Below are 17,522 nucleotides of genomic sequence, written 5' to 3'. Positions count from 1 at the left end.
ATACCCGTGGTAACTGTTTATATTCTAAATATTATGCAAATATTAACTATGAACCAATCAAAGGTCGTTAGAGGCGAGACAGCGCGCCGGTCGCGCCATGACCTGTCATTAGTGTACACATAAAAGTACATGTACATGTACGGTACGTGTACAATGTACATTTCCTAGTGGAGTGTTTTTTTCGGTTACTTCCGGGTACATTTTCCTGCTCATAGCCTGCATGCGCTTCAGTACTGTGGCCCAGACAATCAAGTAGCAGTTACGACATAATCGTACGTTTCAACGAGTGCCTCAGAAATATGACATCGCTTCCTGGTTTCGGCAATTGAACATATTTCAACAAGAGTATTGTCTGAAGTTTGTTGAATCTTGAACATCCTAAACCAGCCCTAATCAGGCAAACGTGGTCATCGGTAACTACAGAATGCATGGAATGCCATGACATCGATCACCTCAAAACTCCTAAATTACTGAACAGAATATGAGGACTTACGCGGTCATGTGTCGGTGCAGAACGATGGCGATTCCATCGATAGCCATGATTTTTAGATGCTTGTATATTCTGACAGTGATATTGCAGACTGCACCAGCAAAGGTAGGGACAATGCCGTTGATGGTATCAGGATAAGCACTAAGTCATTATTTTTATAACTTATATTACGCCTGTAATAATAGAAGAAAGTGGTTGTTTTCACCCCAAAAGTCCGTACATCGCATTATGTGTACAAATAAGCCGATGAACAGGGCCAGGGTGTTGTTAATTTTGATTGTGGATGGTAAACTGCTTAGGAATTTCTTACTTCACATGATGTTGGTCATTTTTTGTCGGTCTTACATTATCTGGTTATGGGCATTTGTTACCATTCAGAAGTTGTAAGCACACATGTATTTTTGTTCAGTTTGGAGATAATTAAGACATGGTGGAAGGAAAACTTTGGGGAAGAGTTTCATTATATGGACGTCACTAATTTTCCCTAAAGTGGCTTATCAGCCACCTGGAAGTGAAAACATGTCCTAAAAAGTCAAATAAATTTAGCAGGGAAAATATTCGAAATATTTACTTAAAAAATACTTGGATATTTTTTAGACCAGTCTTACAGAGTTTGTGCACAGGTAATCAAGTGATATCCGTGTATGGAACTGTTTCCAAACTTTACAATAGCAACAAGTATTCCAGGCATCAATTGGTTAGAATTGTCTTGGAAGTTTGACAACTGGACAAAATTCAATGGGATATATTTGAATAGTTTTAAAAAGTAGAAATTTTAAATGTTTTGTGTCCATGCTTTTGATTTTTTTCAGGTGTTTTCAAGAATCAAGTACTTTAGTTTGCAGTATTACGAACTTTTGAATAGTTCATAAAATATATTTCCATCATCTAATTAGCAACTTTAGTCACTGCATTTTAATATTCGTAGTGGCTGCAGAATTCATTAGTTACAACACTGTACATCAAGCATTACCAATAACCATTACCAATTTTTTGTAATTGTTCTTCATTCTTCAATCAGATCCTTTTTTTATTTGCTATAGAATGTTTTCCCATTTCATGTTTTTCCTTTTCCCCAATTTTGGTTAATTGATTTGTTTAATGGACATTAATTAATTAGAGGCCAAGATCCATTCCTTACTGACTGGTCTGGTTCCTGTTTCCAATGCTGCAACCAGTCCAAGGTGCCATAACTATAGCCACAGTGTTAAGTGAAGCACTTAACTGGCACTTAAGCTACTTCCTCATATTATCTCCATTTCTTCCTCAATTACAGGGTTATGAAGATTGTGACATTTTTCATATGACGTGTTCGTCATCCACACCAAGCAACACTCCAGTGGTCTCCACAACGCTAGAGACCACTGCCCCGACTCTCAACAGCAGCACAGCTGTAACACCAACAAATGCCACTGTCAGTGCGACTGAGGTGGGCAGTACGCTGCTGTCCACAACTGCTTCCCCATCCATTTGCTGCGGCTGCAGCGAATCTTGTGAGAAATGCTTCAGTCCTGGAGAAGGATATTGCACAGAATGCAGTCCCGGTTACATCGTGGAGCCCGAAGACGGGCAAAAAATGTGTTTGCCGTGCAGCCTCAAATGCTATTATGTCTGCCAAGACACCAACAACAAATGTGCTTGCATAGGTGAAAAGAAGGAATGTATGAACTGCCGCATGAATGATAGTAAACATGGAAGGTGTAGGGAAACAACCTTTCTAGACAAAATTGACAGGGGAGGTTTGGTTGGCATATGTGTAGGGGGAGTTCTGGTGATCATCCTTGTATTTGTTGTTTCCTGTTGTGTCTTTCGTAAATTGAAGAAACCGCCACAGCCAGTGGTAAGTATCTTTCTAAGTCCTTGTTGATTAATTCAAAGTGGAAATTATAAAGACATTTAGAGTGAATTATAAAGACATTTAGAGTGAATTGTAAAGATATTTAGGGTGATTTTTAAAAATTAGCTACCATTGTATTGATTTCAAATACATGTAATTAGAGAACAAACAGGCCAAGACTCCAAGTGCCCAAAAGTATATTTGGAAAGGAATTTAGGCCAATTGAGACAGAGAAGCTTGATTGGGTAGTTCAGAAATTTACCGAAGCAAATTTGAGCTCAAAGATCTATTTGAGAATGAGTTTTGCTTAAATCTGTTTGCTCAACAACTGAACTCTATTCCAATTTTAATAATTTTATGGAATTTTTTAGTGTAGCATTGGCGATTCTTTTCTTAACCATTTTTTTTCTGTAGGAAAGAGACTATAGAACTCATGGAGGATCTTTGCAGGTAAAATAACCCTATACAAATGTGTAATTTGCAAGTCCGTTGAATTTTTTGTCCAACCGATTGCTCGAAATCTGGCTGAATTTTCTGGAATGTATCTGTTGGGCATGTACGGTCGATCATTGCAATTACGCAAGCACGTCTCGCTGTCGGCGAATCCAGCATGAAATCTCCCTCATCACTTCCCTTTTTGAAACTGTCTTCCACAACCTTGAATGACATGTAGAAAGAAAAGGTTATCATATGAAGGTGAAATTAGAAACAGATTGTACAGCAGCATCAAGATCGCAGTGAATAGCAGTGATAGACCAATTGCACCCAACATATCTTTTTTCCTCTTCATGCGTGTGAGTTTCTTCAAGAGGCTGATTTTCCTTCATTGTGACTGCTTTTGAACACCACTGATCTTTTGTTTCTGCCTTGAAATGCTGCTGTGGCCGCTACTATGAACGATTATTATTCCTTCTGTTGCTGCCTTGTTGCTACAAACGCAGGGGTCACAAGTATTATCCAATCACAGCATCTTGTGAAATGTCACGATATCCCAAACCTTGGACAAACAAAGGATATATCAGTAAGGTCTCTGCGTTAAATGTGGTATGGTAACACATGTCAAACATGTCACACGGTTGGAAAATGTGTACAAAACATATGGCAGGTCTTCCGAAAAAGTATGAACAAAAGAGTAACCATAGGGAGTCTACAATTGAAGGCGTTTACACACTTGTGTGTGTTTGTGGATGTTGGTGTCTTCTGGCGTATGTATTTTGTTGGCCCTCAGTTTTTTTGTAGGCTGCTGAACTATCATAGACTTCATGATCAGGAACGGTACGTACTGGGCCAATAATGTAAACCAACTGTGGCTGTTTGTGGCCACTGTTTCTAAGCCATGTCTGTCGTTCTTGTTGCCATTGCTTCTGTTGTTGCTGCTTTTCCACAAGTTCGAGCCAAGACTTTGGTTCATTTATCAGTCGATTCTGAGCACTGCAGTCTCATTTCAAAGTCCTAGTTGTTTTTGCGCAGATACAATGCAGTGTTGTAACAAGTCACTATAGAATTTGATAACTCGAGTTGAGTCATTTTAACGTTGTGACTCGAGTTGAGTCATTAAGTTAAGAAGTGGAGTCAAGTCACTTTGTGTAGTTGAGTCGAGTTGAGTCAAGTCCTGGGCTTAAATCAATGAGTCACAAATTTTTGAACAAAATACAATAAAAACATAATTACATGTACATGTAAGTCATACTTTAGTAATTGATTTTCATTTAGACATACTGAAAATAAACTAGGGTGACAGGTTTAATTTTTTTGAGACTCGAGTATTGTATGCTTGTACTCGAGTCGAGTCTCCATGAAGGACTCAAGTCAAGTCATTTGATCACAGAGACTTGAATTGAGTCCCCAAAAATTGTGACTCGAGTTGGATTCAAGTCGAGTCATTGACACGAATCATTACAACTCTGTTACACTGACACAAGTTTATATTTGGTTGTCAGTTGCAACTCTTGCCACATGCAGGGTCACTGTTACTGGTACAGTACATTGGTTTCCTCTGTTGCATTTTCCAAAGAAGGCTTGGAACCAGCCATGCAACTGTACCTTGTACCTTATTAGCCTCGGATTATTCCAACTTGTCCATCATTTCAGTAACATTTCATTACATACAGATGTATGTGTATGGTTCACTACATACATGCACATGTCATTCAAACTTACAGGTTACTTTTGATGCATCTTGTCATGGTACTGTCTTTACCATCCATTTTGTGCTGTGCTGTTTCCATTTTGTGTCCAACTTTGTTTTTTCAATGTGGCTCTTCAATGTTTTCTGAAATACTGTGCCTTGATTACTGTGCAGTGCTTCCTTTCACAATCCGAACTATCATCATTTTTAACATATATTTTCCTTTTTTTTGGCTAATAACCCTTTCAAAGAAATTTGTTAATTTGGTTCTGATCTTTCTAGCTGGACTCACATCAACATTTTTCCGACTTCAGTTCTGACGGTGAACCTATGGCTTTTGAGAACCAGGTAAAAACCAAAAAGGAGTGTTGATACCTGTTCCACCGGCATAACCCTACCCATTTTATTGTTTCCCAATTATTTGGAAGTTGAATGTGAGATTCATTTTTTCATAGCCCCTCTAGTGAAATAACAAGTTTTGCTTCATGTTTTATGTCTTTTATTTCAAGCAATTTACATTAATTTTAGCAAGCATAAGTTTAGTAATTGGTTATCCTAGAGTATTCCTTTTTTTTATTTGCATGCAGCGACAACATTCTGTGTCAGATAAAACAATCAATCTTTTGTCACCTCATTAGTAAAATCTTATCCCATTCATCACTTCAGCTTCCTCTGAAGTTCACTTGCACCGTTAATTGAATGCTGTTTTTTATTGCTTTATACATTCATGTTGTGAAACATCCACTCAGAGTGGGCAGTGACTCAATCTTAATCTCAAAAAGTGCTCCTTTCAAGTGAAAAAGTGACATCTTAGCTTCAGTCCCTGCATTTTGAAATGTTTTGCAAGGGTTTTAGAAGCCAGTTTTTTCATTTTTTGTGGGAGTGCCGAAAGTAATTTTGAATTAACTGTAAATAAACTTGGAAAATGATAATTTAAAAGAGTTGGCAACAAATTTACAAATGTCTCATTAATGGTCTGAGAAAGAAGCCAATTCAAACTGGTGTTCACAGATCCTTTCAATGAAGTTCCTTATATTGCATAACAAATTGGTGCAATTTTGCCATCTTCACCCACCGCAGGCTGTCGACGATGACGTGTACGGCAATGTGGATAATAGGGGCAATATGTTAATGTTGAACATGCCGGATGAAAGACAGCTTAAGCAGCCAGACCTTGTCCGTAGTCCTAGCAGGCCAGCACCACTCCCGCCAGGCAAGGTTTCATCAGCGCCGGACTTTGGCGATGTCTACGCGAACACTGTCATCAGCCCGAGGGGCGAAACCACACCCATGTCAAACTTTCAACCCACGGTGCAAGCATTTGGGGCAGGGACTGAGCAGAGCGACTTTGGGGGGCTTTATACAAACACAGAGATTCCATCGAGTGGAGCTGGTGATTCAAACACTAAGTTTCTTCCTAAAAAGAAACCTCCCACGGAGCTGACAATCCCACCCCTGCCCCAGAAAGTCTTGCAAGATCGTTCACCGGCTCGCCCTTGCCTACCCAAAGTGCCTCAGGACTATTCCACTTCTCCGGAGATAAGTCAGGATAACCAGCCAGCTGCCCCGGTCATCCTACCACAACTCCCAGAAAGAAAATTTGAGCGCAGTGACTCACAGGACTTTCCAGAGCGCCCCCCACCCCCACCTCCCTCAAAAATGAGCCTGCTGGGACGCAATGTGATGCCACAGCAAACGGCTCCCCCAGTGCAAAGCAAGAAATTCTCAAGTCTTCATGATGCCGCCCTCCACTCCAGAAATGAGGCTTCAGAGAAATTCTCAGACTTATCACCACAGCCTCCTCTGGTGCCTTCCCCTGCCCACAAAGTTAAATCTGGCCCTACAACGAAAAAAAAGCCACCAACCCCAACCAAGAAGAAGGAAATTGGTAAGTTTAACTAGTTTAAAGAGGTTTTCTGCTTAAGTTACATGTTCCTTTTCTGAAGGTCAGTTGCAAATTATGTCATTGTGAATTTGAGACAAAACTTTCACAAGGAAAATGACGAGAGTGGACATATGTCATCAAGTCAGCAAATTCACCTTGGGAAGCGAACTAATACGATACTTACATTTCAGATTTTGAAACTTAAGAAGCTGTAATGGTTTCAACCGCCTCCCTGGTTGCACCATTCCAGTCACCATCACATTTCCAACCCTCCCTTCCCCCCAAAAAGATTCCCATATCCAGTAGCTTAAGTATGTAATTGTAAATCAACTTGTAACGTTAAAAGCAGAGAACAGATGTGAGTTAGCCTCAGTTAATTCAGGAAAAACTAAAGCTTCAAAAATGTGTGTCATGTTGCGAAAGATACATGTACATTTTACATGCAACTGTTGTTTATTTATTCATTCATATTTGGAACTTTTTCTTTAAAATTACAGTCAGGCTACATGTACATGTATTACAAGTGTACGTGTAGTAAGAGCTGGGCTTTGCAAGGGCTGTGGGCAATAGGTGCTTGCTCACAACAGGGAAAACAGAGACAATTTAAAAAGCTATAGAAATGTTTCATGGCATCAAGTCTTGATCTAGATTTGGCTACTAGGCCAGTGTCAAGTCTAGCCACAGGGCTGTTGAAGCACACTGTGACAAAGGTGATCCTTAAGTGAGTTTGAAGTGTTCATCCGCTGTGCCCGAACTTAATGGAATTTGACTCAAGATTTGACATGTAACTAGGAATTTGACTTGGGATGGGATTTGTCACTTGTTCTGTAATTTGACTCAAGATTGGAGTTATTTGATTTGTGATTTGACTTGTGACTTGTCTAGTGATGTGACATGGGATGTGACTTGTGATTTTACCTGTAATTATCTGGACCAGTGATTTGACTTATGACGGACTGAAATGCAGCACTGGTTATAAACAGCTCTCACAGCTTGGAAATGAGCTGATATAAACCCAGTGGGCAGTACATGTACTTCAACAGATCCGCTAATAAAAGAGGAAGGAAACCGGATGAAAATGACGTCAGGGTCACACAGTTGAGCAACTCAATCATTTTACACTAAATTTTTACATATTTCATTCCTGCTGTATATAAAAGTACACCTTATTACGTGTATTTGGTACATTCAGTTTCAACAAGATCATGGAAGATCATGAGATGCAATGGAAGATGTACTCATGTTGACTGCTTAACAGAGTTGTCTGCTGTCAAAAGGGTCTGTCCTGAGGTTTCCTTTAATCCCTTTGTCCAATTAGAATGGATACTGTGGGATTCTCCCTTTAAACAATCCGAGATGAGTTAGCTGAGGAAACAGGAAATACAAAAAAAAAGATTAAAGCCAGAGGTTAATTTCTAGAACAGTGCAAATGAAGTTGTCAGATATAGGCCTAACTGGCACATGTGTATATTCTGTGGAATGTGCAAATTTTCCAAAAAGCACATATAGGTACCATATGCACATGTGAGTAGGCCTGCAGAAATGATTTGATGAATTTCCAGTATTTTCCCCTGAAGTTTCAGATCATTGCATGTTTATTGAGGGAAGGGCATGTTGGGGACTGTATGGTCTGAATCGTGGCACAACTGTTCACACTTTTTTGTGTATAAAGTGATCATAATTCCACATTTCTAAATAGACTGTTGACGTCTTTAGGATATTGTCGTTACATGTCGTGACCACGGGACACCGCCCCACACAATGAGTCCCCATACAGCGACACTCCCCACAGATACAAACAAATGAGCTCCATGTACCTGTATGTAACTACATCGGGTGTACATTTATCCCATGCACACATTTTACGAGCACACAGCATCATCACATTTTGTGACGGTGTCCACTGTGAACAGTTATTTCCCTGCATGTGGATTCCAAATTGACATTGTTATACATCTTTCAAGGCTGATTATAGAGGTGTGTGCTATGTTTACAGGGTACATGTAAATGACCTACTCTACAGATCATGACAGGTGGTAAAAGTTTGGGATTTATAAACAAGGTCACTGTCACAAATTGTGCCCCAACCTCATGGAATTATATAATGCACATGCCCGCAACTGCTTTTGTCATGTTGTCAAAATCACCGTCCAGCCCCACCAAAGAGGAAAAAGACTCCATGCGTCTTCGTTCGTTTTGAACAGTTGAAATGCCACCTGTCTGCCTCCTCCCCCCCCATTTCCCTGGCATCCAACCTCTGACAGGAATTTCTGCCGAAAGATCAAGCCAGGATCGAATTTCCTGTGGTCCTTGCATTTCCGTTTATTGAAAGTTTCACATTCAGCTTTTGATGGTTGAAGCAAGTACTCAATATGAATGGTGCCTCAAACTTTTGTTCATTGGAGATGCATCCATGTGTATCGATGTCAACGTGCCTTTTCCAGTTGCAGTGTTAAAAGTTGAAGTTTTCAAGCATATTACATTGGTAATTTTACACACACAAAAATGTTCAAGTCATGTGATTTAATATTACTTAGAATACTTAATTTAAAAAAAAATTAAACTGTAGCAGACTAGGGCGTAATGTATTTGATAAAGTGGTAGCTAATATAAACACTCATATCAGAATGTGGGCATAATTGTTTCTCTTGGTTTGCAATATGTTCTTTGTCTTTGACAAGTGTAATAAATTTTGTGTGGCTTTTTGTGTTTACATAATAAGTACAGCCCATGCCAACCTTCTTGTGTCATCTTTTCCTGTTTGGAGGACAGTTAAAAAATTGTTAGTTTCAGTTTTCAAAGAATGGAGGATGCCATTCTTATCTTCCTGTTTCATCGTGTGAAAGAACAAGGGGTAAAGATATTCATATGTGCATGACGTGTATGTTCATGAAACAAGTGTGACACTTTGTGAAAATTTAGAGGTTTGCATTGAAATGAGATACATGTATGCCCCTTCTTGCTGTAACTGAGTTTACGTGTATATTAGGGTTTTCTGGCGACAGACTACCTGTACCTCTTAAAACTTAAAACTCAGTGTTTTAGTCTAATGTTAAAGAGATTGTCATGTAATTATCTAGGCATCATTTACATGTAGATATGTTCAGAGTATGGTTTGATGTCTGTAGAAAATCTGATGAAGGTCTTGGATTGTCATAAGAGCTCTGGAAATTGATATAGAGATACATGTACATGTATCAGTCTGAAGACTGGAGACTGTTGGAAAATGGTCAGAAGATTATATCAGGTTATCTGAAGATCTGATCTGAAGACCATCTCAAGATGGTAATGATCTGCAGACTGTCAGGAGTTTGGGTACATGAAGTCTGTGAAGATGAAGATGTTGTGGTATTGAGTTATGTTTAAAGGTGGTCCAAGGATAGTTAGAGGTGATCTGGAAAACTATATGAGACGGTCTGAAGATGATCATAAGACAGTGGTCTGGAAAATGATGCAAAGATTAATAAGTCAGTTAAGAAATCTGACTGAGCCCGAGCTGAGACATTTCTATAAATCATCACTAGTTCAGTGTAGGCACGTACCGGTAGGCCTGCTGTACTAACAGTTTATGCCTAGGCCTAATTTTCTGTACTAGTCATTGCTATCATGAAACTTCATAAATTGCTCACAGAAAATGAAAGGAGGCTCCTTGATTCTAGAAGGAACTTGAATGTCTTTTTCTGGAGATCAATGTGTGATTCATCTCTCAAGCCAAGTTTCTGTTCCAGTACTGTTCACTGCAATATGTTTGACAATTGGCTCTGAAGAACTCTGCCTGGTTTCAAGAATGTGGTTGCCAGAGTGCTTATTCCTTGAACTTCAAATTTTCATGTGGGTATTTCTTATTGTGGCATGGCTTGCAACAAAGAATGTGTGAAATGCAAAAAAAGTCCAAATACCCAGTGTACATTTATGTACATGTACTTGCCATTAAAATGGGGAATATTTTGCTGTCAGGATGTTCCAAAATAAACCTGTTGAGTAGTGGTGTTCAGTTGTTTACCATCATTCATAAATGTCCTTATTTGGTTATGAAATCTTTCCGGGCAATCTCAATGGATATTTGGTGTTAAGTTGGTTGACGGTGGGCTTGCAATGCTGTGTTTTGTTGGGTTTTCACTCATGTGCATATTCAGTGAGGTATCACAGAAGGAAAAGTTCAAACTCATGGCCGGAAATCTTTCAGCAGCTAGGCAAATGTGTGGGTTGTAAATTGTAAAGAGAAACTATTCATCAAACCATGCAATGCCTTTAGGTTGAAAGATCTTATTGTATGCAGCATTGAATGGTAAAGATTAGGAGGCACAAAAGTGCTGTTCATCATAGTAAGCCTACATGAATAATGTCTTCAGATTCTGCCCGAAGGTGACATCTTCAGCCATATACCAAATGATCAGAGTAAGTGGTATGCATTTACAGGTGACGACAAATGATGTACGTGTATCCTTTTGGAGTAAGCCAGACATGTACATGTACATGTACCTGTAAAAGAAACCTTCCCAAACAAAGGCAGGACTCAAATTGTTAATTGTTTCTTTACTCTCAATATTATCAACAGGTAAACATTCCGTCTACAGGTAACATGGTTTTATGTTAATTTCCCAACAAGAACCTGTTCATACTTGTATCCTCATTGTCTGAGAAAATACTAGTGACTGAGTTTTTAATTTGTTATGGGTAAGCAGTCCCCTGCTTTGGAACCAGTTCCTGAGTCTATAGATACCAATGGTCAGGTATTCAGGAACCTGATTCAGATGCTTGCCTGTACATGTATCTTTATAATAAACTAAGCACATCCAGCAAAACTGTGTGCCACATTGTCACTACAGTGCCACTCTAAAAAGATTGCACCAAAAAAAAATGGTTTTCAACACGGAATTTTGGAGAATTTTTGCTCTTTTTTGGTTTTCAGATTTGAAAGAATTTTTTTCACTCTTTTTTTCAGTTTTAAGATTTTTATTTTGTGCCTTTGTTTATTGTTTCCTTTTATTCTGTTGCTGGGAGAAAAAGGATGATTGAGTGTTGGGGATCAATTAATGTAGATGTACACATACATGGACCTACAATTTGTACACCAGATTACAGTGCAACTTTTCTTGGAGGGCAGTTTTTGGGTAGAGTTAAATACATTGTAAACCAAATGCAAAGTTTCACAAGTTCGCAGTGTTACATGTACCTACAGTCACCATGCACTCCGTGATGGCTGACATGCACATGCTCCACCAGGCGTACTTTGCCTTTAAGCTATGCTGGATATTGGGGCTTCTGATAACTTTTGACACCCGCTGAGTTCAGTTGTCCACATCACAAAAGCCACCAGACAATGCAATTGGGTGATTTTGGAGAAGGAAGTACATGGAAACACACTGGCCCAAACATCCAGGGGAATTCCCTTTTTCTGTCAGCAGTGGCATTGTGTCACTGAGTGCCAGTCTCAACTTGAAGGCCACCGGTTGAAAAATAACTCAAGCTATTGTTAGGACTTTCAATTACAAACCACAATTGCAATTGTAGGGTTGTACATGTCACACTCTCCCAGAGACCATAGAGCTACATGTACATGTGCATGTATAGACCAAGCATAACCACAGACGTTGAACAAATTAAAGGATGACCACTGCAAATGAGATGAGGAGAAACTTTTGTTCTCTTTGTGCTCTGTCCTGAGTGTCTTTTGGGGTACAGCAAACTGTGTGAAAAATACGGACACACATGTACATGTATGTGTAAATATTTTACAACTTCAGACCTTTGCCTTGCAGTTTTTGTGCACTTTTTCATGCCCAAGGTTCCGTACTTGCAAGCACGGATCAGACTTAATGGCTCTTCATGTAAGTAAGAGAATGATCCTTTACAAAACCAAGCAATGATCACCCCTGGACACACCCATGTGCACATTCCTGTCCCTGTGCAGTGTGTCTTGCAGAGAACACTGTAAGATATCCTGGGCGTTGGCAGCATAATGCTAGTTGGTTTCCAGGTATCACAGCCCGTGTTGTCTTCACCCCTTGGGAAAACGACACCCTCAGTATTTTACTGATTGGGAGTTCAAAACACTATGCATGGACCACAGACAACAGAAATTTTAAGCATTGTTAACCTGTGTTGTTATCAGCTGAGAGTACAGTCTATATACAAACTAGACTTTGTAGCTACATGTAGGACATGTATAATCTCTTCTCATCACTGATTATGCATTTGTAATGTCCTGGTAAACACCTTCAGCTGTATTTGATATTTGATAAAATTGCTTAGCTACAAGTGTTGTCTTGTTAAGCTATGGTTTCTAATAAATGAATTGTTATGGTTTCCCCCCTCAAAATACATGTGTATTTTGGAGGATAAATAGGCACAGCCCCGTCTTCCCCAGTGCTGTTGGCTTGAGTCAGATTTGATTCAACTTGGACTTGATTTTTCTTTTTTTTTCATTTGACATGGGAAGTGATCGTTTGCAGCTTGCTTAACCTGTCATGAACAGGATTGATTTGTTGACATGACCAAGTTTTGTTGAAAGGAACGGTGCATCTTGTGCATCAGTGCTCAGTGCTGTACTCCAATCTATCAGAAGTTCAAAGTCTTGTCTACAGTTCCTTTCCAGGTCATTTATAAGTAATAGGGTTAGCTATGACAAAGAATGCTTTTGCCAAAGTTCTTTCAATTAGCTTATAACTTTGCCTGTGACTTTGCTTAAGACTGACTGACTGGTTACCGACTTCCAGGGACTCCTGATGGACTGAACAACATGTGCAATGGTCTTTGCCCCTAAAATCCTGATTTTTTCTGTGCAAAAATACCAGTATTCCTGTATATTTATGTATTTATTACATATTGTGATGAAGAAATAAGGCAAGACAGGTAGATCTGCTTTGGTCATATCATCAGTGGGGGACATCTGAGATACAAGGAGAGCCATATCACAAGTTAGGTTACAGGTATTGACATACACGTAAAAAGGGACCAGTGGTGGCACAGCATGGGTTTTGTCACACTTTAAAGAGACTGTGCTTTTACTGAACACATTTTTTGGTCATTTTTTTCTTTAGTTCGTCATATCGATGACGAAGGCAATTTAAGGGGGGAAGTTCGGATTGGACAGCCACCAGCCTCAGTGCCTCACCTGAAACAGGCTCCTCAGGACTTTGGCGGCATGTATGAAGTCACAGCGCCACAGCCACAGCAAGATTACGGCAGAGAATATGAAGTGACAGATGTGCAGCAAGATCACGGCGGAGAATATGCAGTGGCAGATGTGCAACAAGATTATGGTGGGGACTATGAAGTGACGGATATTACCTCTCAGGGATCCTTGCAGCGTGATTACGGTATGTCCTATGAACAAGTTAGGGCCCCCCCTTCTGTGCCCCAAGTACAAGCAGGGGATTGGGGTGAGGAATACGAGCAGGTTGAGGTTCCCTCTCAGGTGCCAGACTATGGTGACAGCTACGAGGTCATGCAGCTCCCCAAACAACACAGAGAAGACATTAGCCAGCGGAAACCGATGCCCCTCCCAAATGCCCCAATCCCTCCTCCCACAAAGCAGAAACCCTCCAAGACACAGGTCTATGAGGATGCCAACAAGCCAACCCCACTCTGGACAGACACCAACGTTGCTAACCCAGCCAATAGTGGCCAGAATCTCAAGCCCACCTTTCGTTCCCCACCGGCTCTCCCGAAGAAAATTCCAATCGTCAAAAAGAAGGAGGATTTCTACGACCAGGCACTGCAGCTGGACACTGGTGAAGGAAAGGCAGAACTGACCCTGGGGACAGATGATGACAATTTCTATCAAAACAACCCCAGTGTAAGCCGTTACAGAAACGTATCTCCCAAACAGGCCAGTAGCAGTGCACCTGCAAAGTCAGGCAGCTACATTACAATCCAGAAACCCTAAAGGCAAGAGGTATCCACCCCAAGTTGAAGCACTGCTTCACAGACAAAAGGAAAGACAACTTGGTGGGAAGTTTTCCGACCAAGCTTTCGCACTCCCAAAGACTGTACATTCAAAAAGAAAGTGGATGTGCATGCTCATTGCAATCTTTGAACAACTCTGTATAAACTTCCCCTGCAAACTGTCACATGCAAGCATTGAATTCCTACAAAAGGACTGTTTTTGTATAAAATACGCCCTCTTTTGTTTCCGCTCAACAATAGATAGTCATCCTTTAAATCATCAGTCACGTCATAAACTGACCTACTGGTATCTGTGGATAGTTGATGTAACACGAACCACTGTATCGTGTAGAAAATCTGTGGATGGTACGTCACTTATTAGTGGTGCACAGAACTTAATGTATGGTATGTCACTTTGTGGTGTAGCTGATGAAATGTATACAATTTTAATGACGAGTGTGGCATATTTAACACCCAAGAAAAACTGTACTTCCTGGAGGTTTTACAAAGACCACACACAAAAATTGATTAGATTGTCCTCATAGTGTAACCCTTAATCAGCTGTCACTGTCAGACGTAGATTTCTATGACAACAGATGTTGTAAAGATGACCTATGCACACTGCACCTTATATTTTGCAGAGATGCATTAGGGTGACATACTTGTAACTGATATACATGTGCATTTTTTGTGACAGGTTTGGCATGTGACCATTCTAGAGCAGCATAATTCTGGCATCCATGACAAAATGCAGCTTTTTAATACATGTATCAGTCATTACCTGATGGGGTTTACACCCCCCCATGGCCCAACTTTTTGACTGTGAGGGTGGGGGATGACCCATTTAATTAACCCCTCCCACATTTTGGTGGTGAGAAACAAAAATCCTCAGTTGAAATAAAATTATAAGCCTGTTTGACAAAAGAATTAGGAATGTATTTCTCAAATATGTGCCCCCTTGTGTAATCGTTGTTCACCATCCCTCCCTCCTCATGCCAGATTTATGCTACTGTCACTGGTCAGGTACCATGTGAACTATGTGAAAGGAAAAATTAACATGCTTTCTGTCATGGTGGCCAGAGGTCACAACCAATTCCCAAGGACTTAAGTCAACTTCCCAGTTGTACATTTAAAATTCACATAATGTTATGCCACATGAATTTCCTAAGGTGGGTAGAATCATGTGCATTTCCATGCTGAAATAAATTTTAACATTGCATGTAAAAAAGTGGTTCTGTTGTAAATTGTTCAAAATAGACATGCATATAACTTTCGAAATTTGAAATTTTTGAAATTGGAATGTTTGAAATTGCAAATATCGTGTATTTTTTCTAAAAAAGAATGCTTTCAAAAAGATGTTTTGTACTAGTATTTTAATATCTTCTGTTTGAGATTATGTGTAAACAAGCTATTAACCGTGTACATTTAATTAACCAGGATGTCATTGCATTTCAAATGGAAATACATGTAGTTTTATTATACCAATATTTTTTCACCAAATTTTTTGTTTTTGCTGCAAGAGAAATTTATTATAAATGTGAAACTACTTGCAGAAACTAATGCATATCTGTTGTACTTGGTTTTACCTTTTGTAAGAGCAGCTTGTGTAAAGGATCTCTGTATTATCAAGTGTATGAAAATTATTATTTGGTCATGTTGTAAGCAGCCTTCTATTTCATCCTGACAGAGGATCTAAAAAGTGAAGAAATCTGGAAGGCTAAGAATAAATTTGTCTGAAAATGAAGGGATGAAACTTGAGAAATGTTGGGAAATATGTGTATACAAACAAATCTTAGAAAACGTTTGGACAGTTTGTGACTGCATACATGTGTTATTTTAACTGTGACAGAATTTTTAGAAAGCCATCTTGCCTCCAACCCCTCCTCAAAAAACTAGAAATGGTTTTTCTATGTGACCTGTTTCCTAGCTTAGGTGTGCAGGATGTATTGTATGTATATTGAACAGTTCTGTCACATATTACACAGCAGAATACACAAAATGTATGAAGCAATTAAATGTGTGCCACATCAAAAGTGCCCAAAGAGGTACTGTACACATTGTGGTGAATATACACAGAGTTGCTTTTGGGAAGTTAGATTAATATTGTTACACATGAGATTGACATTTGAAAAATACTTCCTTGTTTGATAAGTTGGTGTCTTGTAGATCTTGTTTCTCTTTAAAAGAAATGCACTGTTCTGTGAAAATGCAACTATATGTACACTTCCTTTGCAGTATACTTTTTGGAGCCGATGTGCTTTCACTTTAAAGGTGAAATTTACCTTCAGGTGAAAACTTTCCCAAGGTGAAATGTCAGGCTTGATTGTAGGTTGATTTAAAGAATATCAGTACTGTAGTATTGCTAATTAGGATGGTTATAAAAGCTACTTAAGAATTAAGTAAATCTTCTAATGCAGCTGTCTGTTAATATTCTTTGGTTTGCGGTCATAGTATCATTTTCTGTTTGGGGGTCTTTTATGCAAATTTCAGTTCAAATATTCTTGAGCAAATGAGTGATGTTATTTCAGTTACAGAAGACTCAGTGTCATGTGAGTGGCTCGCCCCCCAAAAATGCCAGAAATTTTGACTTTTTTCAGCTGAGGACATTTTTGAGTTCGGTACTTTCTTGTCTGATTAGCATGACAGCCAATCAGAAAGAGGTACATTAGCTGTACAAAAACAAAACAAAAAAAGAATCGTGGAGTGCTTCAAATAGCATGCATTCAGTGATGTTTGTTGGGGATTGAGTGCATCAATTGACAGAACCAAAATGGTGGATTATGCATCAGTACAAACATTTAGCGCACAATAGATGCATGCTGTACTGCACACATAATGATCGAATAGCCATTTTGGTTCCAAAGTCTGAAGTTACACTACGTTGAATAATGTAAGAGTTACAATGAATATTCGTGCAATATTTGCATGCTACTTGTGGAACGTTATTGAGAGACAGTCTCTCTTGATCTGTATTTCTTATAGGTTTCCTTTGTAAATATTATCAAGTGATAGATTCTCAATATGTACACACTTTGATGATGGGGGATCTCATTTTGCCTTAGGTCTCTGACTTATAATACATGTAGTAATACATCCTGATGTAATACATCCTGCAGCTGTTTAAACTCTAAGCATGTGTTTTACAGACTTTTACTCAGTGCGCTTCTATGCAAACCATTGAACAAAAGTAGTAGAAAAATAAAGTATGACAGTCACCTTATGACAAGTTATGTGCTTGCGTGATTAACGTTTATTAATAACCACAGTCCAGTACTATACAGTCGGGCAATAG

General features: G+C 39.3%; 1 protein-coding gene across 3 annotated transcripts; it reads left to right on the top strand.

The window, feature by feature from the left end:
* The first annotated feature begins 130 nt into the window (after nucleotides 1–130).
* LOC110987981 (uncharacterized) lies at nucleotides 131–17,460 on the top strand. 3 transcript variants are annotated; one of them, XM_022251187.2, is made up of 6 exons: nucleotides 132–595; nucleotides 1,767–2,330; nucleotides 2,742–2,777; nucleotides 4,738–4,803; nucleotides 5,536–6,343; nucleotides 13,384–17,460. In XM_022251187.2, the coding sequence occupies exons 1-6, from the start codon at nucleotides 482–484 to the stop codon at nucleotides 14,229–14,231; spliced, it is 2,436 nt and encodes an 811-aa protein (XP_022106879.2). In that variant the 5' UTR covers nucleotides 132–481; the 3' UTR covers nucleotides 14,232–17,460. The 3 variants fall into 3 exon arrangements, with proteins under 3 accessions (XP_022106880.2, XP_022106881.2, XP_022106879.2); XM_022251188.2 differs by lacking the exon at nucleotides 2,742–2,777 and having other exon boundaries at nucleotides 131–595; XM_022251189.2 differs by lacking the exon at nucleotides 4,738–4,803 and having other exon boundaries at nucleotides 131–595.
* The last annotated feature ends 62 nt before the right edge of the window (nucleotides 17,461–17,522 follow it).

Source organism: Acanthaster planci, linkage group LG02 (genome assembly GCF_054643075.1).
Source record: "Acanthaster planci isolate LZ-2023a linkage group LG02, COTS_SCS, whole genome shotgun sequence".
NCBI lineage: Eukaryota > Metazoa > Echinodermata > Asteroidea > Valvatida > Acanthasteridae > Acanthaster > Acanthaster planci.
This window is presented reverse-complemented; position numbering and strand designations above follow the sequence as displayed.